General features: G+C 52.1%; 1 protein-coding gene across 7 annotated transcripts in view; it reads right to left on the bottom strand.

Moving 5' to 3' along the window:
• Positions 1 to 23,604, bottom strand: part of ZFAT (zinc finger and AT-hook domain containing) — a 350,430-nt gene that overhangs the window by 177,652 nt on the left and 149,174 nt on the right. For all 7 annotated transcript variants that reach the window (XR_006706155.1, XM_045453585.1, XM_045453587.1 and 4 more), the window contains 2 exons: positions 6,119 to 6,307; positions 4,349 to 4,499 (listed from right to left, as the gene is read on the bottom strand). Coding sequence is in view for 6 of the 7 variants with exons in the window: in XM_045453585.1 (XP_045309541.1) it covers positions 4,349 to 4,499; positions 6,119 to 6,307 (340 nt within the window). In the remaining variant the exon portion in view is untranslated. The remainder of the gene's footprint in view (positions 1 to 4,348; positions 4,500 to 6,118; positions 6,308 to 23,604) is intronic.

Raw genomic sequence — 23,604 nt, 5'->3', positions numbered from 1 at the left:
AATTTGAAAGTTAGCACTCTGCCTGCATGCTAAACCCAAGGCTAATGTCAGGAAACTAATTTGGATCTTTCTCAAATGACAAAGAAATCCAGAAGGTGATAGATTTTACTGGTATAAAGAACACTGGAGAAAGAAACCCAAGATTCAAAACGTTAATTAAATAAACAAATCACAGTACTTTCTCCTCTAATGCAAGATCTAAATGGTCTTAGGAGAATCTTTGGCTCTGACTTTTTGTGTATTATTACACAGAAACCTGATAAAGCCCTCCGTGCCCTGTTTCCTGCCAAGGGGAATGAATCTGATGAAGATTCCAAGGAGCCTACGTCAGACTCTCAAGCGCAAGCCTTACTCACTAGGACCGTGAACTGACACACAGGGCCGCAGTGTCCATATGACTGTTTTTAAATTACTTCACTCCAAATGTTCCCCGTGCTGGGAGAGAAGCACTCTTACCAGTGCATTTTAGAAAGTTACTCACTTCTGGGAATCAATTAAAGGAAAGAATACAAAAGGTACTCGAACAAAGCTGCTTGAAGGTCCCAACATAGGGAACTAGTTTGTTAGACATCTGTTTTTTTCATTCATTCATTCATTCACTCATTCACTCATTCATTCACTCATTCATTCATTCATTCATTCATTCATTCATTTAAAACAAGTATTCCAGGCACTGGGGACACAAGAGGGACAAAAACAAACACAACTCATTCTCTCCTGCAGCTCACTTTGTGGAGGAGGTGACAGGCCAGACTAACAACCACAGAAAGGAGCAGATAAGGACTACTGCTCCCTGGTGTGATGGGAAAAGGCAGGATGCTCCATGAGCCCAGATCAGGGCCCACTCCAGGCAGGCTGTCCCGAACACTGGGCACTTGAGCAGAGAGCTGAAGGGTGAACAGGATAACCAAGCCAGGGAAAGGGGAGGCATCCAAAATGAGGAAGAGGCATTTGCAAGGAGAGGTCAAGGAAGTACAAAGGGCCCAGATGGCTGGAACACCTGCTGGGGCCCAGAGACCGCAGGGAGCACACGAGGGGACAAGGCTAGAGAAGAGGCAGCCATGGAAGGCCCTGTAGCCAAGTTCTTCTAACATCTGTGAGGTCTTACAGGATACAATCAGATGGGCCATTTTACCAGGTCTTATTCGCTTTGATGTGAAGAGCTGAGGAGATTACAGAACATCCTCATGACGTTATAGCGCCGTCACCACAAAATAATTTGTGAATAACGTGAGTAACGGAGGAAAGTAATAAGTACGCTGAGTAGGTCTTAAAGCCAGATATAAAATTGCATATGAAATATAAACTCCATTTTATAAAACATGCGGGCCCAAAAAAAGGCTGGAAGGAAACACATTAAAAATATTAACAGTGGTGGGGCGCCTGGGTGGCTCAGTCGGTTAAGCAGCCGACTTCAGTCCAGGTCATGATCTCACAGTTTGTGAGTTTGAGCCCTGCGTCAGGTTCCTTGCTGACAGCTCAGCCTGGAGCCTGCTTCAGATTCTGTGTCTCCCTTTCTCTCTGTCCCTCCCCACTCACACTGTGTCTCTCTCTCTCAAAAATAAACATTAAAAAAATATATATACATGTATATATATGTGTATATATGTGTATATGTATATATATGTGTATATATGTGTGTATATATAGATACATATCTATGTATCTATATAGATACATATGTATACATATATATATGTATATACATATCTATGTATCTACATACATATATATATGTATATATATATAAACAGTGGTTATAGTACAGTAGTGTGATTACAAATGATGTTTTTTCTTACAGTTTTCTGGACTTCAAAAGTTTTCTACAGCAAGCACCAGTGTCATATTTGTGTGAAAACCTAACTGATCTCTTGGTGTAACCTAGAAGTTTGTGTCTATATTTTACAAAGCAACATCATCATGCCAAAAAAAAAAAAAAAAAAAAAGCCTCTTTCATAACAATTTTGTAATTTGTGCTATACTACTAGAATGCATGACAGCTGAAATACAGCCAAAACCTGTTGATTAAATATTGCATAGATTTGCTGGCTAACTAGATGACCAGTTAGCTGAACCCCTCCCCAGCAGATTTTGAAAGAGTGTGAAAATAATTAGCTAGGGTCTACAAATCAACCTAAGTTGACACCAGAATGTTCTTCAAACTTAATTCCATGACAGTTTTGCCAAAGGAATGAGTATTTTTACAACTTCATCAATAAATTCACTTGCCCACAGCTGCAAGCACAGAGGATTGAGGCTACGAACTAATGAAGCATCCCACATGACACCATGTTCATATGGTTTATCATTTATTCTCACCACTAAACTAAGTCAGATTCTACTAGACGATCTTACGGCTGGAATAACAGAGGCTCAGAGGCACATCCACTTGAGTCAAATACAACAGAGCAAAGGCTTCCTCCACGCAAAAGGGCGTCTGTCCTGTTCTCTCTCATCCCCAGTGCCTGGCACATAACGGGCATTTAATCTGTTGAGCTGAACCGTGGTAGAAAAGTCTAGAGCCAGCCCAGGTCTGTTTGGCACTAAAAGCTATGCTCTCTTCAAGAACGCCTCATTTCCCCTCTTCTAGAAACAGAGGAAACCCACTGGCAACTGGCATTTTCTTTGTCTTTCGTCTCGGCTGGAAAAATGTTTGCAGAGCTCAGGTGCAGTTTGCTAACCCCCCACCCCCACCCCAGCAGGTACCTATCACAGGTGGTGAGACTGAGACCCTGGGGAGGGTATAGAAAAGGCACCTGGGCATTCACTAAGGGTTGTCAACTGACCCAATGTGTGTGGAGGATGGTTTTCAATGTTGGTTACAGTTACAAGTTCTCTACTATTTGAGACAGCAATTTCAATGCTAGCAATTCACCCCACAGGAAGTCGTGAAGAAGAACTGAAAGATGAAGGTCCGAGACCCTTGAGCACAACATTGCCCATCAAGCAAAACCTGGCTACACAAACTACAGTGCACCCAGATCTACAGTACAGCAGATACTTTTTTTAAAACTATGTATCAAAAACATTTTTTAAGGTGTGGTAAGTTTTGTGGGTTTTTTTTAATGTTTATTTTTGGGAGAGAAAGACAAAGTGCGAGTGGGGGAGGGGCAGAGAGAGAGGGAGACACAGAATCAGAAGCAGCCTCCAGGCTCTGAGCTGTCAGCACAGAGCCCGATGCGGGGCTCGAACTCACGGACTGCGAGATCATGACCTGAGCCAAAGTCAGACGTTTAACAAACTGAGCCACCCAGGTGTCCCTAAGGTGTGGTTAAGTTTAAAAAAAAAAAAGTTGATAACAATGCACTTGGTATTTTGTATTAGAAAAAAGTAACATAATTAAAGCACTATGTTTTAGTATATCATGAAAAAATTACAGTGGCAACAGTAGTTGCCTCTAGAAGAAGAACTATGGGTTACTTTAATTAACTACATCATCCAGGGTGAAGGAACTTTCCACAAGAAAATAACAAGTGTTACTTTTTTTAATTAAAAAAACTTTTTTAATGTTTATTTATTTTTGAGAGAGAGACAGAGTGTGAGCACGGGGAGGGGCAGGGAAAGAGGGAGACCCAGAATCCAAGGCAGGCTCCAGGCTCTGAGCTGTCAGCACAGAGCCCGACGTGGGGCTCTAACTCACAAACCGTGAGATCGGGACCTGGGCCAAAGTCGGACACTTAACCAACTGAGCCACCCGGGCGCCCCAGCAAGTGTTACTTTTGAAAATGGGGAGGGAATAAAGATTTTTTTTTTCATTATAATATGTGCAACTTTAAAAATCAGCAAACGTGGGGCGCCTCGGTGGCTCAGTCCATTGTCTGACTCTTGATTTCAGCCCAGGTCATGATCTCACGGTTCGTGAGTTCAAGCCCCACACGAGTGCAGAGCATGCTTGGGAGTCTCTCTCTGCCCCTCCCCCCGACCTGTGCACATGTGTGCACATGGTCTCTCTCACTTTCAAAATAAATAAAAACCTTAAAAAAAATTTTTTTTAGTAAATAAATAAAAATCAGCAAACGTACTAAGTAAGGCCTTACTTACACCTCTTTTTATTAAGGTTAAACATATGTCTGACGTAAGTAAACTGCTCCCCCTTCATGAAGCCAGTCGGTGCTCAGGTCCTAGAGCAAGTGGATCTGCCATGCATTTCACAGAAGCAACCCGGGCTCAGTCAACACACAGGCACCGTAATGGAGAGTCCAACTCCCGGGTTACATCGAGGAACCCGTGTCCTCTACAACCCAGTCTGCAAACACAGTCCTGGGACGCTAACATGCTGGTCCTCTAGCCCCCACAGCCATCACCAGAATCCAGCTCTGGCTGAGGTCACACGGGACACACACTTTACCTGCTGGACTTCATGGGCTGCTCGTACGGCGTCTGCTGGATGGCGTACTCCTGGTACCCTCTCCGAGGCGCCAGGTCGGCCGGGGTGGCCTCGGGGTTTGCAGTGCCCGTCTCCGGGGGCCCGGCCTCCACTGGAACGATCTTGGTGGCACCTGAGATGAAGGCACAAGGCACCACACATTGAAGGGGCACCGCGGAGGTCCCAGATCCCACCCCTTACGGGAGTGGAGCCCCAGCAATGTTTCCTCACTGTATACAGTACCCTTACCAGGTACTGGTTTTCCTGCAGTTCACACGTTTAACGTGTGTGTGTGCGTGTGTGTGTTGGGGTGGGAAGGGCAAGTTTCCTAATAATCTACCAGAACACCTTTCTGAGGTAATTCCCTTTGATCTATGAAAAAGACAAAAACACGTAAGACGGGGACATACATACGTATGTGTTTACCTATCGGGTTTTATACAGGACCACCTGTAAGCGGTCCTGTATAAAGTAAATAAGGTAAATCCTGTATAAAGTAAATAAGGTAAATCCCGTATAAAGGTAAATAAGGTCCCGTATAAAGGCAAATAAGTGTAAAACCGCACCAAGACAGTATGGAGCAGTGGCATCGGCCGTGAACAGGAATCCGAGCTGTCAAGGGTCCAGTCCCAAACATGGCATGACCTTACCATCAGCCTCCATTTCCACCCTAGCAAATGACGGGTCTGGAGTGGAAAACCTCAAGGGTCCCTCTGCTTGTGCAATTCTATGATGCGAAATGATCAAAGACCTTGCACAGCAGTGGACACTTCACACGTGTGTGGACACACGCACATGCACGTATCCAGTGCAGTGAAGGAAAGGCTCCAATCTGTCCCCGGATCTAGAACAGCAAACATCCATCTACCCCCCTTGCAGAAATCTTGAAAGCCTACCGCCCATTTTAAAGACGTTACTGTGGGAACTTCGTCTAGAGACGGCTGAGAACAGGAGCCACCCCTCTCCGAGGTTTCTCTTCCCAGACTGACACTGCTCTGAAGCAGGCTAGCGCAGGTGAAGTGAGCTTGCAGAAGGTTCCTCTCGCCCAGTGTTTTTATTTCCTAATGATCATCGTACTCCGCATCGAAGTGTAAAGAGGCACTTATCTGGCATTTTCACCTTAAATAAGGAGTTACTATTTCCACTGGAAAGGACTGTTTAAATGGCTGCAGCTGCTCTTAAAATCCTACACTTGATTTTAAAATACATTTGACAACTAGCCCCCGAAATGGATAGGGAAAAAACCATTATTATACTTTGGAACCTACTATCACATCATACTGCTTTTTGTCTGAAGTATCCCTTCCTGAAAGAGGCCTTTTTTTAAAAAAGGTACTATAAAATCTCCACAGGCTGCTTTATGTGAAAGGAAATGCAGACAGAAATCTCCAGCATTATAAAACATTTGATGGAGACACTAAAAATGCAGGACAGAAGTTAGGCGGAGGGAACCGGAGAACATGGGTTCCCGGGAGCGGGCTGCATCCCTCTGGTCTCAGCAGGTCTGTCTCACACGGGGGACGCACCGCTCAACACAGTGAGCAGGGGGCACACCCAGGACAGGGACTGGGCCAGGGGTCCAGGGACTGGGCAAAGGAAAGACACGCTCCGTGGCTGCTGCTCCTCTGACCGTGTCTGCGGCAGCGACAGCAGCAGCCCCTGCCCGGGACCACGGGGTCCAAGCAGTGAGACTGCCCAGTATGGACTCAGCACAACATTCTTCTCTGGCCCCGTCCCGCTCGCTGTGCTCACCTGGAATAGCTTCGTGTGCCGTTAAAACCACACTTATGATGGGCTTCTTCACTCCGGAAACCTGCCCGGCCTCCTTTCCCGAGGAGATCTTCTGGACTTTCTCCGTCCTCTGTGTCCGCGGCCTCCTTGGAGTCTTTTCTCGATCATCCTCCTTATACTTCCTTTCCAGTTCAAGGTCAGATTCATCACCTGAAGGTCAAATAATACTGAGATGTATAAAATATCCTTTTATATCAGTCATAGAATTGGAGCGCGCACATAACCTTTTTATGCGACAGTAAAAGAAATATATGTGTGTGATATATACACTTGGGTCCTCACTGCTACGCAGGCCTCTCCAACACTTCAGGCATCGTCTTTGATTCTTCAGTCTCTCACCTGATTCAGTAAATTCGGCACTGAGGCCACAGGCCACCATCGAGGCACTGGGGATACAGTGTTGATAAAGCAGGCATGACCCCTCACCTTGTTTTCATGACGCCTACCAGACTTCAGAGTCATTAAGGAAGATAGAGTCTCCCAAGATTTATAGCCCAGGAAGAAATCATTCAAGCTACAATTACTAGGTACCCTCCGTGGGGGATACGAAGACCAGTAAGCCACAGACCCAGACCCTGCCCTCAAATGCCCTGCAGTCTGGTGGGGGCTGGGGGTGGGGAGGGGGGCAGTCAGCCGCACGCCAAGTGAAATGAGAAGGGATGGTAGGATCCACTCGAGAAGTCAGGAAAGGCTTTCTGGGGAACCAACCCTTCCATTAACTGTAAACACAAGCATCTGTGAAGTGATGGGAACACTGGGGAACAGGTCATGCAAAAAGGGTGTGAAACAAAGGAGTGGGTATGGTAATAAAAATGGCAACATCCCATGGGGCGCCTGGGTGGCTCAGTCGGTTAGGCGTCCGACTTCGGCTCGGGTCATGGTCTCACGGTACGTGGGTTCGAGCCGCGCGTCGGGCTCTGTGCTGACAGCTTGGAGCCTGAAGCCTGTTTTGGATTCTGTGTCTCCCTCTTTCTCTGACCCTCCCCTGTTCATGCTCTGTCTCTCTCTGTCTCAAAAATAAATAAATGTTAAAAAAAAATTTTTAAAAAATGGCAACATCCCGTTGTAAGAAAAGACAGCAAAGACAAGCAGGAAACCATTAGCTTAGCGTGCGTGCTGTGTGGCTATAGCTTCATGGAGAAGCAGGGAGGTGGAAATAAAACCAGCAGAGGGAGTGAAAGTTAGGTTCCAGAGGGCCCGAAGTCCCCTGAGAGGTCTGGGACCCTCCTTCAGGGAGAGCAGGGCAGGAAACTCCAGTGCCCACGGATGCGAGTCTAGCAGCGTGGGCAAGGGAAGCTGCCAAGCAGGACTCGGGTGACGGAGCACAGGCCCCAGCTGTGGCTGGGGCCACCCTGTCAGGTCTTAGGACAAGGTCATCAAATCTTTGGGCTGTTCAGAAAGAGACCGAGAATTCCAATTTTTTACATGAAATCTTTAGATGCTTCAAGGTCGGCCCTAATCTAAATTTTTTTTTTTTTTCAACGTTTATTTATTTTTGGGACAGAGAGAGACAGAGCATGAACGGGGGAGGGGCAGAGAGAGAGGGAGACACAGAATTGGAAACAGGCTCCAGGCTCTGAGCCATCAGCCCAGAGCCCGACGCGGGGCTCGAACTCACGGACCACGAGATCGTGACCTGGCTGAAGTCGGACGCTTAACTGACTGCGCCACCCAGGCGCCCCAAGGTCGGCCCTAATCTAAAAGATCTTAAGACAATGGGAGAGCCAAGAGAAACGCGTTTGCGGCCACATTTCACCCACAGCACCCCCCTGCCACCGAGGAAGGCAACGGTGAGCCACAGTTTATGTGGGAGGAGGGCTAACCCGTATCTGTGCTTTAAACATCTGCCGCCACGGGGAGGGTGAATTGGGTGGGTTCAAAGGACACTTAAACCCACTGAAGAATGGAGACGCCAGCCACAGAAGGAACGGTGGCCGACATCGCACGGCGACACTTGGCAGTAGCCTGAGGGGGAAGAAAGACTTCAACACCAAAGTGAGGAATAAAAGGACGCGTGATCGCTTGAATGCATGCGGTTCCGGATTCCAGAGGAGATACAGGAAGGAAGGGGAAGGAGTTTTCGGTCTTGGAATCACACACAGACCTGAACTAACCTGCCCGAGAATCCCTTCTTCGGGACGTCATGACAAGTGGAAGGAACACAGCCCTTTGGCAGAGACGCACGCGGGGCGGGTGCATGGCTGCAGGACAGACGCACAGGCGGACGGACAGTAGGGCCCCGGAAAGCGCTGGCATGGGGCATCACGCAGGTGAGGTCGGAACGGTGCAGTGATAAGGCAGAAGCTGGAGAAAACGGGAGAAACCAAAGGGGAGACGGCCTGAGGCAGCTCCGTACGTCCCTGCTTCCCACGATGCAGGTCGGCCGACAGCCAGACCCGCACATAAATGTAGCAACCAACGGGACAAGATACAATGCGGAGACACAAACTCGTGGGGAAGGCTGCTGGGGGGAGGAAAGCGCTCCCAAGATGACGCCAGGAAAAAAACGTGGCTAATGGGGCAGACTGATCAAGACAAACACTTACGTTTGTCCCCATAGACCAAGTACTTGGAACATGTTTCAACCTGGTGGAAGCTGTCTTAGGGAATTTAATGGACCGGTGCAGGTCCTTAGTCACGTAATTAGCGTCAGTACTAAGCCTGTTAACATTGAAGCGAAGAGAAAAACCAGCAGATGAGATCGTGAATCACACAGACTGTGCGTTACTCTCCAAGGCCAAAGGGGAGAAGTCAAGGACCATCATACAGGTCCACCCCTTGAAGAGCAAGACGACCCCTGAGGAGCAGAAGACACAGGGCAAAACGAGTGACCTGCGAAGTCACGGCCAGTGCTTACATCCTGTGACGTCTGACCTGCATCAGGCCTGACGGGAATGTTTTTAGACCATTTTTTAGTGGCCGTATTAAAAACATTTCAAAGAGCCTAAAGTTGCCTGCGTCACAGTCACGTGGGTGACACGTGTGCATAAGCAACAGGAGAATATACTGGATGCTATGAAGAGGCAAGAACAACTTACCAAGGGACTGTTTGCATTTAAAATCATGTGTCACTTTATAAACAGACTCACCAAGGGATACAATTCAATTCATGAGCGACACAGCAGGAAGAGATATGTTCACGTACGACAACAACGAGAGCAGCACCCTGTGAATTTGAGCCTGCCATAAGCAGAACCCGGGTTAACAGCACGAATCAACTTAAAAAACCAAAAGTACGCACACAGAGTTAGCCCGCACAAGCAGAAGGGAGCTCCTGGCTGTGCCCCGGATAAGCTAGATCCTGACTCTGCTGTCGGCATCCTATGTTGGAACGCACTGCAGAGCTGAGCACCATGATGATGGTGGACGGAGCACATAAGGATCTGGAAGAGCCTGGGTTGGCCCAGGGGGAGGAGGGGAGAGGGTAAGAATCTCACCTCCCCCATCAGTGCCCTCGCTCCGGCCACCAGACCCACCCCCGGTGCCCGTGCCTGCCTCAAGGGCAGTGCCCCTCCCGCTCTGGGGACAGCCACCCGGCCGCTGGGGCTACAGGACCTCAGTGTGGCGAAGGGGGTCTGGGGGAGAGGCTGCCAGGGGGCTTCTGGGAGCAGCTTTCTTCCCTAAGAAGAAAGAAACGTCCCTCTTCTTCAGCCAGGCATTGCCGTGTGCACTGCTTGGAACAGAGGTAAACACCCAGGAACTACAGGAGAGCAAGCGAAAGACGGGTCGATGCCTCAAGGATCTCAAAGGGAAACACGGCCCCTGAGACTGTGATGGCGGCTGAGCCCGCCCTGGAACCACTGGTCCCCAGATGCCTCTTTACCCCAATGAACAGCCATCCTCATCCTCAAACACGTCTTCAGTTGGTGCCTCTGCTAAAAGTCATCTTGACTGACACACCTCCAAACCATTCTCCTTCCTGAATCCAGAGTGAATCGCTTCAAAATTCACATCTGTCCCTGTCACTGCCCCCCCCCTTCAAACCCTTCCATGGCTTCCCTCCCGTCTGCACTAGGAGAAAGTACTAGATAAAGCACTCCAAGATCTGCCATAAATCTTCTCTCCCGCGACCCCTGAACCCTCAAGGCCATGACTCAAATACACACCCACACGAGTAGTTACTGCTCACCCCTTTGGGCTACAATACTGGGTGACAAGTTGACCAAATACCCCTCTGTACCTTGCACACAGGTAATACACAACACCCCCACGCCACAGCCTCTGCTTGTCCGAATGGCAAACTGAAAGGCACACACACGCGCACACACACAACCAACATACCACTACAGCAATGGCTGGACTTCCCATACTGCTTTGCGATTTTCTATTCAGATGCCTCACTGTGCTGCGACTCTCCTGCAGGACGGGTCCGTGCCTCCTTATTTTATGAGCCTGACGTAGGCCTGTAGCAGAGAAAGGGCCTACCCTAGGGGACAAAGGAGACCTGCACGGCTGTGCTCCAAAAAGCCAGGCGAGAACCAGTGGGTACAAGTCAGCAACAGATTTCAGCAGAAGAGAGAAATTTCCAGCAGTCAGAGCTGTCCAACAAGGAAAGGGTGGTTTTTGGTGATGCATTTCCGATGACGGTTTTCAAGGAAGCTTCAGATGCCATTTGTCACACTGTGGGGAAGAGTCTGCAACACCTGGGAGATCAGACTAGGCAACGTTTGCATCTCTAAATTTGAAGCCCCTCCCAGGGAGATAGAGCCTCTCCTTGAGGAGCATCGCTGTGGAAAGGAGGCGCCAGGGAGAAAAGGGGGTGGAGGAATGAGCAATATGGGGCAGTGAAAGAAAAATATGAGTAAGACAGTGGGGAATGGAATACTACGCACAGTCCTCCCTCTTGGACAGACACCAGAGACCAGTTTGTGCTTTGTGCGAGTTCTGGTTCCCTGGCTGAAATGCCAGTGGGGCTCTCGCTGTGTCCCCTTGGCCCACACCCGACTCTGGCAGCAGCTACACAGGACAGCTCACACTTACCTGGTCTTCCAGCATCCCACCTCTGCTGCACAGGGTGTCCTTTGGCGTCCTAGCTGAGCCCCTGCAGCCCAGAAGTGAAGACGGTTCAATATGGCGGAGGGCAACCCTCAACCAATGAGGGATGGGAGCCAACACATGACCACTCTGGGCTCCTGACTTGGGTGGACAATTCTGGAAGCCATCTGAAGCTTCAAGATTCTGGAAGAGCTGAGGTTTCACTGACTGAAGGAGTGAGCCCAACAACAAACCCTTGGCTCTCTTCAGCCCCTATCGCATCTCCCCACTCCCTCACTTCTGCTGCCTGGGATCACCATCCCATAAACTGTCCACAGCCAAGGCTGCATCTGGGGGAACAGATGCTAAGATACTCCCCATTGAAGACTTCCCCAAATGTACGTCCTTCATCAATTCTCTGTGGCCTCACCCAACATGGATCCACAGCCCATTCAGCTACATTCCATTCTCGAGAGCTTCCAAAGACTCTTTTCCCATGGACTCGGGCACCACACAGTGAGCACTGTCCTCAGCAGCCTTGGGAATGATTCTTGGGGATGATGTGACATGATCCCTTGGGCACTGGAGCACTATGGAAAGAACAAGGCTCCCACAGAAAAAGCAGCATGTGCATTCAGGGAGGAGCAAATAACTCCAGGTAAAACACCATGCATGAGAGGGGCAAGCCAGTAGGCTGAATAAAGACCGGCAGACACAGGCCACGACCCTGGACGCTACCCAGAGATTCCGGGCTACGAACACAGACGTCTACATGGAGAAATCCTGGGTTGTCTGTGGCGTCCCCGGAAGCCATGCGTCTTTCAGCCCCCGGCCCGGCTCTATCATGGCCGGCACTACCACCTAGTTTTCATTCCCAGCCACAGCTCTGGCACACAGTAGGTGCTCACCTTTTATCTGTGGAAAGTGGCACTAGGCACGTCTGAGGGTCTCCCCACTTCCTCCCCTGCCGCCTGCTTCTCAAGTCTCCCTCCATCCAGTCTCCTGTTGTTTCTGGATGTGACGTGTAGCATTGGTGCAGCATGGCGGGGGCGGGGGGGGGGGGTCCTGGTTCCCAGTCTCTGACGGTAAAATCATAGGCGGGCCCTACGGCCGACATCACGGGTCCTCTGGGAGTCGAGAGAGGAGAGAGCTCCAAGACCTCACGAGGAAACTTCCCTGAGAAGTCCCGGCTCTCAGCCCACATTCGCCACCCAGTCTCCCAGCACTGTCCTTCCTTCAGGCACACGCATGGAGACACTCGCTCCAGACCCAGCATTTCTGGAAGCCGAGGCAAATTAAACCACCAGGCTCCATGGACACGTTCACTTTTATTTTCAGGACTCCACCTGGCTGTGGACTTGGGAGGGTCAAGTCAACCTTGGCCTGACTTCAAAGCCTGTCTCTTCAGTTTCTCTGCCTGCTTCCTAGTTACCCTCTCCTCACTCTGGTTAAGTATTCATGTCAAACACCGCTCTTCTGAAAACAGAATTTCTATCTCTAATAGCAAGTTCAACAATAATTTTCTACCACTTAATAAAACATTCTCTTTGTAAGCTGACTTCTTCTCGTTCTCCTCCTGTTTCCAGATTTTCTCCGTGTCTGTGCTTCTTAAACAAAACATCATTTATGCACAAAAGAAATAAGTAGTTCCTTGGAATTATCAAAGGACTACAGAATGTATTTGTTCTTTACGAGCCAACAGTTCACTCCACGGATAATTATGGAGAGCCGCGCGCTGTCCTAGGCATTTGGGACACTGTGTGTACGGAACAGAGAAAGACCCCTGCCTCCTGGAGTTTACGGCTAGTGGGGACATTCAGGATATTGAAGACTTGACAAATAGGTATATCACAGAGTAAGCTAGAAGGCAATCAGGCACGCGGGAGCTGGGCAGGTCCACAGCGTGGAGTCTAGTGAGCTAGTTCTGATCTAACAAACACAACTCACACAACCATTTCCTACCAGTGAGGACGGTCACTGTGACACGGCTCATTTATTTACTTGTCTGCCCACCCCTCCCCAGGGATCTAAGCACAATGAGCACGGCAGAATTTAGCCCTTTGTGCAGGAAGCCTATCAGTGCCTGATACGCTGCAGGGACTCCATAAAGTGGAGAGAGGGCAGGGCCTCATGCTTCACAAGGCAGCAGAGTCAGCCATTTGTTAAGCAGAGAACAACAGAGGGCCCCTTGGGGGCCTGGCCCTGTGCCGGGCTCCGGGGACCCGAGAAGAACCAGGCCCGTTCCTACCCGCAGAGAGCTCCGAGGCTCACCCACTCGACAGGTGAGCCAACACTGACCAGCGCCCCCGCCCTCAGCATGCTACACTGTCATCACCGTCTTTGGTCCTCGGCCCCTCATGAAGCTGCTGGGTCCCTAAGCCCATTATAAAGACAAGGCTCGGGGCGCCTGGCTGGCTCAGTCGGCTGAGCGTCCGACTTCAGCTCAGGTCATGATCTCGCAGTCTGTGAGTTCGAGCCCCGCATCGGGCTCTGTGCTGACGGCTCAGAGCCTGGAGCCTGCTTTGGATTCTGTGTCTCCTTCTCTCTCTGTCCCTCCCCTGCTCATGCTCTGTCTCTCTCTGTCTCAAAAAAAAAAAAAAAAAACATTAAAAACAATTAAAAAATAAAAAAGACAAGGCTCAGTGAGGGGGAGAGGTGACAGGACCAAGAGACCCTCCCCCATTAGGAGGCAAACCCAATATCATCCCTGAGTCTGTCCGCAACAGAGTGAGGCCTTCTCCCTGCCCTCTCCTGCCCCTGATAGAGCACATGGACAGAAACCAACCAAACAGCCAGGCCCCACGGTGGCCAACGTTGTCTTCAGATGGCCGTGAGGACACACGGGCCTGGCCCTCTCTCTGCTCTCTCCTTGGGGACAGTGCTTGGCTTACAGACGCTCACGGACCACGGCACCCGAACACCGCCCGTAAACAACCTCTTTCCCCCCCGCCCATTTCCCTCTAATGGGGGCCTGGCCCATCTGTGCGGAAGGCTAAGGGGGGAAATAAAGGCTGGCACTTGCTCAGTGTGGCCTCGGTCGAGTCCCCATCAGCGCTTCAGAGGCCTTGTGCTCCCCATCACGTCCCACGCCCCCCGCCAATCTGCCGGCCACACTAAGGCACACGGCGCAGTCAGCCGCACAGCTGGAGACCCTAGCACAACAGGTGGCCGGGCCAGCCTCTGCACCCGGGGCCCGGCATCGAAGATCCCATCCCAGCTCGTGGGGGGCATGCCCAGCTCCTCCGCTCTGCAGCCAAGCTCCTCGTTGGGAAAAGGCCATTCTTGGTAAGCAAGGAAGGCAAGAGTTTCAGCACTGCTCGCGCAGGTAAAGGTCTGTCTCCCCTGCACTGAGACAGACTGAAGTCTCTGACGGCAAACAAGGCACTAACAGTGGCTCTCCTGAGACAGACAGAGACACTCAGGGAAGCCCAACTGCCAGGAGGGTGCCCAGCCGGACACCAATGGGTAATCTGGGATCGTTTACTCACCCTTGTTTCAGAGAATGCCCAGCTCACCCCCTGAGCCTCCGCAGGGTGCCTGACAAGGAATGGCTGGAAAATCGATGTCTCTTAATAAATAGCATCCAGTGTGGGAAATAAAGACACTGATTGGGGGCTGGGGGAAGGAAGTACCCAGGTTACACCCCAAGCTTCCTGATGCTGCTTTTAAGGTGAACCACCTTCCAAACGGCCTGCTTTGTACACAGGTGTTAATTACACAATTCACCATAAGGTCGTATTTTATCTTCAAATTGCACAATTTGTCTAAAATATCTTCACCGAGCCGTTTCAGAAAACACACTTGATCTAACAGAAAACAGGATGTAATTTTAGTGAGATCGATAGCTGAAATCTGCCCGAGGTGCATAAAAGGCAGACTGCATTGGCTCCCATAAAACCCCAGCGGGTCTTGCGGGGAGGCCAGCCAGGCCGCAGGAGGAAAGGTCAGCATTGACCCCATCAGCAGCACTGGGGCTCGGATGGAAACATCTCACGGTGGTCTGTGTCCGTCTGGTAGTTTTCCTCCGGTCAACAATCTGGAGAGACAGAGAAACTACACCGGTACTTAGATAAGACCACCTCATCTTCCGGGTGGTACTTTACAGTGTGCAAAGCGCTTTCCTAAGCATTAACCTAACGAGCACCTGTAACTCGACTACTGTATGCACCGTGTGCCCCTGTAGCCAATCTTTTTATGTTTCACTTTTTGCTCCAAGGCTCTAATGACCGTGCTCTTCCGGAACATGAGGCCCTCAGTTGAGGGGCCCCTGTCCGTCAAATTCACACCACGCTGTGTAGACATTCACTGTCTGAATCCCAGCATGACTCTCACTGCAGCAGGAAGGTGCTCATCAAGGGTGTCGAGCGGCAGGACCACTGTCAGGTGAATTATTTAAGCAATTTCAACGTAAACAGTCGGCAAAGGGGCGTGATTTCTCTGGCTGAAACGGGTGGGGTCCCCCTCGCCACCTCCCACACCAGCGCCCCCACCGGTCCACCCTAAGCCACTAGCACCTCTGCAGGCCCTGAAAACACCTTGAAAATGAGCGGATGAGGACACACGAGGAAGGGCTGTGCCAAGTACCACTTCGACGACGGTCGTTGCCCTGAGTGGCCAGGGAGGAGGGCGCAGGGCGTGAGCAACAGACACTCTGTCTTACAGCTGCATCGGTCGGGAGCTCTCTAAACTTACAGTCTGTGCATGCAAAGCAAATCACTGTTCAAGCAAGGGAAAGGCTGCACAGTGAAGCATGCACAGCCGTCCCTCGGGCCGCGCGTGCTGCCGTGGGGCTGGTGCCCATGCGTACCCACCCCCCGTCTGGGGCCGGAACGCCCGGTCCCCGTGGTTCCGTTGGGTCTGTGCTAACACAAGAGAGCTGCAGCGGGAGCGTGCCTCACCTGCCCCCCGGCCCAGTGTGCCCTGTCGAGTCACTGACGTTCCGGGAACTATAACTTCTAATTTCCTGACATCTGTGCCTTATAGCTCTTCAACCCCAGCACATTGGCGTAATTCTTTATATTTCATTTCCTTTTGAAAAGACGGTGTTTAAAAGAGCTATGGCACAGTGCAAGGTGGAATGTGAAACCTAATGTGGAAGCAGATGTTCCCAGAAGGATGTGCACGCCCACAGTGCTAAGACCCACCCCCCCCCCCCACGGCAGGGCCTGGTGCCCTCGCACGCAGGGGGGCGCTCTGACTACAAACCTGAGGCAGGGAGCAGACACCCAGCATGGGTCCCATTTTAAGAGTAATGAGCACGGTGCCTAGGTGGCTCAGTCGGTTTAGTGTCCAACTCTCGATTTTGGCTCAAGTCACGACCTCATAGTTCGTGAGATCTCATCAAGCTCTGTGCAGAGCCTGCTTGGGATTCTCTCTCTGCCTCTCTCTCTCTCTCCCTCTCTCTGTCCCTTCCCCCATTCACTATCTCAAAAACAAACTTAAAAAAAAAAAAAGGGTAATGGGCAAAACTCCAGTGTCCTCAGTGTTCTAGAAAGTCCCCATTTGCCCCTCCAGGCCCACCCTCTGTCCTTCACCCAGGGGGTCCACTGCCCTCTGGCTTCCCGCTGGGTTTGGCCAATGGAGGAGGCAATGGCAGGAGATCTGGGCTCCCTCCTGGTCACCAGCTTGTCTGAGGTCGCTTCCTCGGCCACAGACCGGTCTTGGAGTCCAGGGGCCACTCTCCCCCTCTGTCTCTATACCTGGGGCGTAAACAGCACCCCACTACCGTGCTATCCACAGTCTCCCCATGACCACACTTTGATGGGGAATCCCTTTACTAAACCCTCAGGTTGCCAATTCAAGCGTGGCACCTGCTTCCTGGCCATGTCCCACCAGCTCCCCGCAGAGATCCTTTCAGTCACCCTAGATGGCTCCTCTTTCTGGCCCCATGTCACCTTCAGGTCGGCATGAGCCACACTCCTCAGACCCAAGAACAATGGCCTCTACCCCAGCTCATCTCATTTCGTCTCCCTGCCTCACCTATCATCGCTGACCCGTCCTCCTCTCCCTTAGAAGTGGCCTTCCTCAGGAACTTCCGCCCAGTCCCCTGATGACCATCCACTTGTGCCCTCATAGGCTGATGGCCCCAGGGCTAGGGCTCCAGCCCAGCCCTCCTGCCGGCTCCACGGCCAGGTAGATAACATCCCCTTGGACACCCACCGTCTGCCAAACTCAACGGGTGACCACAAGGAACCTGTCCTCTCCCAAACCTGCTTCTCCCTGGGGTTCTCAGCTTGGCAGGGCCCGTCCTCCACCCTAGCACCCAAGCCAAGACCCAGGCCACCACCCACTCACTCCCTCTTGCCTCTCGCCCCGTCCAACCTCTACCGGGCCCTGGGAATCCCATTTCCGCCGGAGCTCTGGACTCTGTCCCCTTCTTGCCACTCCCACGGCCACTGCTGAATTCGGATACTATAGACCCTCATCGGGACTCCCCCACACCCTCTCCCACTGACTCCTCTGAGCTCCCTCCAGACCCCGTGTGATCTCGGTGGGTGCTCCTCCCGCGTACCTCCAAGTGCCAGTCTGGTTCTCCGCCCGCACCACCGAACTCTGAGCAACTTTCCTGCACGAACGCTGTTCTCTCGCCATCGCATCACCGGCAACAACCACATGCCTGGTACGTAGATAGTGGTGACTGCCGCTTCCGCCGGATCAATGAATGACCCACAGCAGAGCTGCAAAAACACTCCCGTTCTTCCCAGCCCCTAACACCACACGCCACACGCACCCCGAACTCTGATGAGCTTCTCTGACCTTAACAAGAGAAACTAAGCCCCTCTGACACAAGATCTCCTTGCTCGCCGTCCCCTCCTGTCCCAGAGGGGTTCCTTTGGGAGGGATGCTGTTCCTTTCCCCAAGTCCACACTCTCAGCTGTAGGATCCGTGTCTGTGTTCGTATCCCTCAATTCCCCACAGGCCCTCACAGCGCCCCCTGCGTGTGGTAACACTCACACCAGGCAGGTTGACTTGGCAAAGGGCAGATGAAGAGTTAAGCGTGCTTGCAATCACACATTTGAAGAAATTAGCTCATAGGCACTCATGTATAATTAACACCGCACTAATATTCCAAAGTACCTGTTCTAAATTGCCCAAGAACTAATTAAATCTCAGAACACCCCAGAGAGTAAGTGTTATCAGCCACATTAATAAAAAGCTCAGAACAGTCGTCAGAACAGCAGACTGATAAGGGATTATATTCTGGGACTCGGGCACCAATTCGCTCCACGCTGCTAAGACAGCAGTTTAAGAAACTTATTAGCCCATGACAATTCCATCGGACCTGCTGAATACGCATCACTCTCGCTTCTGTTCTTCCCCTCAGGCTTTCTCGCATCTTCCCGGCTGTCTGCTCCGGAGGAAAGCCAGGCAGGCACCTGCTTCCAGCAGCGGCCCCGTGCAGTGACAGCCGTGAGAAGCAGCACAGGAAGGGCAGGAGGCCTCTGTCTTCCCCGTGACCCCGGTTCCCGCTATGTTACCGCACCTGCAGGCTTGTGCTTGAGCCACAGGCAAGGAAATGCCTGTCTCACCTCCTCTCTGCACACATAAACACCAGGTCATCCTCAGACATGGAGTTCATGGCCCCCTCCTCAGGAAGCCCTCCAGGATGTACGCCACAGACATGTGGTCCTGCCCTGCCCTGCCTCTGCTTTAGCCAGAAGCACCGGACTCAGCCCTCTGCTTTAGCCAGAAGCACCAGGCCCAGCCCCCTGCTTTAGCCAGAAGCACCAGGCCCAGCCCCCTGCTTTAGCCAGAAGCACCAGGCCCAGCCCTCTGCTTTAGCCAGAAGCACCAGGCTCAGCCCCCTGCTTTAGCCAGAAGCACCAGGCCCAGCAGTAAGTCTGGCCACCCATCCCATTAGTTCTCAGCCATCGGGGGTTTTCCCGGGAGAGACCGAGCTCCTGTTCATACGGGGTCACAAGGCACAACAGCTCCTTGTCTTGGGAAAAAGCATTAAGTAGCAGGAAAGCCCAGGTGCCACGGCCTCCATCACACCCTCTCAAGTCCCTCCACGCCAGGACACAGCGGGCAGCCCACCGAACTTCACACATCAAGACACAGTGGGCTGTGCCCTTGGCCCTGACACAGGAGAACCGGCTTCCCCAGCACAGTCACTCGCAGCCAGCACGGCCCCAGGAGGCTGCCAAGATGCTAAACAAGAACGCCTCCCTTCAAAAGTCCCGGCATAACATCCCACTTAGGTGGGATTGTGTGTTCCTCCTCTGCTCTCTCCTCCCACTGCAAGAAAAGGCACTGAGCACCCCTGGTTTGCCCGAGAGACACAGCAAGTCAGGAGGAGGGATTGCGGGGTACCTGGCATCAGCCCTACTTGTGTCTCACACCTGGAGACTTCATTCCCACAGGACTGGAGGTCTGAATTCAGGTGACTCTGGGCCAGGGCAGGGTGGCGAGTCGGAGGGCCAGCATCCCAGAAGATAGCTTGATCCACATGATCAGAGCTTGAGGTCAGAAGTCTAAGGGATTCAGGTAATCACCAGCTGGCCTTGGACAACTCCCTCCAGGTGGCAAAGCCTCTTTTTCTTCATCTGCAGTGAGATGGTTGCCCTACACTGGCGTCCAGCAGGAGGATTAGAACAGATGCTCAGGGCCCTGGCAGCGGCTGGACGCGGCAAGACGAGGCACCTCTGTGGAGCCCGGCCGGGGCCAGTGAGCATCACGGGCCTGCTCACCTGGGTGTGTCTGCTACTGACCCGTGGAAGCTCTGGACTAGCTCGCCTCTGGAAATTCTGCGAGCATGTAAACACGCATCTGTAGAATTTCCCAGCCTGATTCACACTCATTGCTGGGACCCGACAGAGTTCCCCATGGGCTCCCAGCTATAGGTCTCATGCTTTCTTCCTCCCCTAAAGCAGTCTGATCACCTACCCTGTTATCACCCATCTGAACTTCATTTAAAAGCTACCAGAAGTTGGGGCGCCTGGGTGGCGCAGTCAGTTAAGCGTCCGACTTCAGCCAGGTCACGATCTCGCGGTCCGTGAGTTCGAGCCCCGCGTCAGGCTCTGGGCTGATGGCTCAGAGCCTGGAGCCTGTTTCCAATTCTGTGTCTCCCTCTCTCTCTGCCCCTCCCCCGTTCATGCTCTGTCTCTCTCTGTCCCAAAAATAAATAAACATTGAAAAAAAAAATTAAAAAAAAAAAAGCTACCAGAAGCTACCAGAGTAATGAAGGTCACGCTCAGGTATTTTCACTGGGCAGCTGTTTACCAGCTGCTGGCCCTGAAGAGAGAGAGCTGGCGGGCTCAGGGGGTGGAGGGGGCTCCCTAAGAAGGAAACGGTGCCTGCACCAAAGGAGCCAGGAGACAAGTAGGCACAAGTGTGCAGAGCAGTGGCCCAGATGCAGCATCTAGTCTCAGGGCAGGGGGGAGACCCCTCCTCGCAGGGACAGGGAGGCCACAGAGGGATGCTCAACAAGAAAGCAACGGGTCACCTTTGCACTGGACACTGCTCTGTGGAGGGGCGGGGTTAGGGGGCCAGTGGAGATGTGGAGCCACCGATCCAAAGGCTGTGGCTGACAGTAGCTGGGAGGTCCCACTGGCACCTGACTCCGAAGATCCAGAACAGCGCTTGGATCAGGGTGGGAAGGGAACCCCAAACCCCACAGGGGCAGATTTGAGTCTGTGCCTGCCCCCCATCTTCTCCCCGCACCCTCCCCACCTTCCCTCCAGCCCAACTTTTCTCCAGACTGTTTCTTGTTTCATGACTGTAAACACAGTGCCTTATTTTGTTAATAATAAGATAACGATGAGTAACTTAAACAGCACACTTGTGTTCAGAAAGAAAGAAAGAAAGAAAGGAAGGAAGAAAGGAAGAAAGAAAGAAAAGAAAGACAAAGAGGAAGGTAGACCTGGGGCAGGGAGGAAGGTCAGGAAGGAGACTGGAGGCCCCAGGGTGGCTCGGCTCGGCGGGGGGCGGGGGGGAAGGGGGCGCACAAAAGCCAGCAAGGCTCAATGACAGTGCAGTCTGGGGTGAGATCAGAGGAGGAATTAAGGGCAACTCAGGTTTCTAGTTCAGAAGACGGGGAAGCACCAGCAAGTGAGAGGTAACTTTCCCAGGCAACCATCAAATATAGGTGAGAAAAATGAGAGATGAAACCCAAAGTGTAAAGAACACAGAGTCCAGAAATGACCATTAGCAGGTGCGCTGGCCAGGCAGCCAGCAGCACGTACTGGGGCCGATCCAGGTCACCTGGCCCACACCACGTAAAAACGTACATAGAAGTTAGAAAAACTAACTTTGAGTTTCCCGCTCATTAGAGACTTTGTAGTTCCTGTTTGTGCTCTAAAGGATCCGTGCATTTACTGAGCACTTCGTGTGTACCAGGCACTGTTCTGAACACTGGAGACAGAGTAATGAAATGACATACCCACATGACGTACGTAACACGGTCTTCCTTATGCCAAATCCATAAAGGAGCACAGTTTGGCTCTAGATTTTGGCAAAGAAAGGACAGTGATGAGTGATTCTATGCCATGTGCAGGGCACCAGGCCCTGGGACAGCACGAGATCCTGTCTGCTGAGCTATCAGCACGTGGGGATACAAACACACATACGACACTCCTAACACGAGGAGACACGCATGGCACGGGGTGAGCAGCCTGGGCTGCCGGGAGGCAGAGGCTGAGGACAAGGACGGGCACGCTGAGCCAGCCTGAGACAGCAGTGAGGCCAGGAGCTGCAGGAGAGTGGGCATCTGCTGGCACACGAACACCAGACGGCCCTGGCGTCCCGGAGAAGGGATGGGTGTGCAAAGGCAGAGATATGGGCAAGCGCCTGGGGCCAGAGGCGAGTGTGGCTACCCAGAGGGCGGAGGGGAGGGCGCCATTCCACAGGCAAAGGGAACAACGTACAAGAGACAAGCGTGTGGGGTACTGGTACCACCAGAAGTCTGTTACAGAGTCATACACGGGCAACATGGGAGGGGGTCGGGGCCGGGGGGGCAGCTGTCAGGCTGTGCAGAAACAACCCAGCAGGCTCATGAGGAGCTCGGACTGTCTGAATAGCAGCAGGGAGAGCTAGCCGGTCCTCGGGGGACGGATGCGTGCACTTGGCCCCAGCGGCAGGGAGAGCCAGAGTGCACGCACCCAGGGCGTGTCTAAAACAATCCACTGAAATCCGGGGAGAACATGGGAGAACTCCTCTTTCCCTTTCTTACCGCATCCTTGCGAATTTTATATTTTACGTGTGTTTTACAACAACCATAAACACGTTCTTACAGCAAATGGGGATTTGAGAAAAATGCCTGGGCTCCCATCCCAGGCCCACCACTTACTACGGGGTAACACTGGAGAGGGTGCTTGTCTCAGTTTCCGAACCTGTGAAACGGGGACAAAATCAGTAAGTACCTCATGGGGTTTTTAATGAAGAGGAAATCAATTAATATTTCTAAGACACTCAGTACAGTGGTGGGCCTACAGTAAGGATGCTGTAGTTGGTTTTTAAATTTTAAAAATGCAATTTATTGGTAAAAAATGAATATTTATCAGGGACGTGTATGCAAATCACTGGTCGACACAGAGCGTGGATGGGAATAGGGCGCAGACCAGAGCCATCAAAGAGTCTGTGGAGGGAATGATGGGGCCTGACCCACACGAACGTCAGCCAGATAGAGAGGAGGATTGGAGAAATATCTCACAGGAAAAGAAAACTGACCATGATAAATGACCAATGTGAGAGGTGACATCTGGATGGTGGGGCCAGTCACCAAGTCAGAATATGGGGGGGCCATTTATAAGGAGCTAGTCAGTGAGCTCAGCACCAAACAAGCCCACAGCTCAAGCCGCCTGTGGGTCACCCGAACGGATCTGGAGCCCAGGACGGGGTGGGAGCAAGGAGGGCGTCTGCAGGTCACAGAGCACAGCTGGGGGGTGAGTCCAAGGAAGTGGATGGGAGCCATGCAGCAGTCACTAGTGACAGTCATCAAACACCTCCAGCTCTCCCCCACCCCAGGCACTTTCTGGCCCCTTGAAGTCGGTGGGGCCACGACATCAGCTCTGGCCAACGAAATGCACAGGCAGAAATGACGGGTGTCACTTTGAGGCTGACACGAAACCACGCAGGGCTCTCCTCCCCTCCTGCACAGTGACCAGCCACGTTCGGGGCGGGGGGCTGCTCTCTCCGTCCAGGACCCCGAGTGAGCAGAGCCCCTGAGGACCGGCAGCAGGTATGGAGTCCGAAGGAGAACGCGAGCTTGCTTCCGTTAGGCCACTGCAGTTTGGGAGAGGCCTGTTGTAACGGTGTGGCCTGGCCTCCGCTGACTGACAGACTCGGGGACAGTGACGGGGTGGGGGGGTGACGTGATGAGAGGAGGAACAGGAGCTCACCGAGCAGGCGGGGCAGGAGCAGCTGGAGAGAAGCGGGGGAGCTGGGAGCACAAGGTGTCACCCCGAGGGAATATTCACAGTGCAAGGACACACGCCCACACTTCCCAGCAGGCCGAAGGCTGGGTGTGCCTGGAG

Source organism: Leopardus geoffroyi, chromosome C3, assembly GCF_018350155.1.
Source record: "Leopardus geoffroyi isolate Oge1 chromosome C3, O.geoffroyi_Oge1_pat1.0, whole genome shotgun sequence".
In the NCBI taxonomy this organism is placed as follows: Eukaryota; Metazoa; Chordata; class Mammalia; order Carnivora; family Felidae; genus Leopardus; species Leopardus geoffroyi.
The sequence above is the reverse complement of the archived record's forward strand: the minus strand, read 5'-3'. Positions and strand labels throughout refer to the sequence as shown.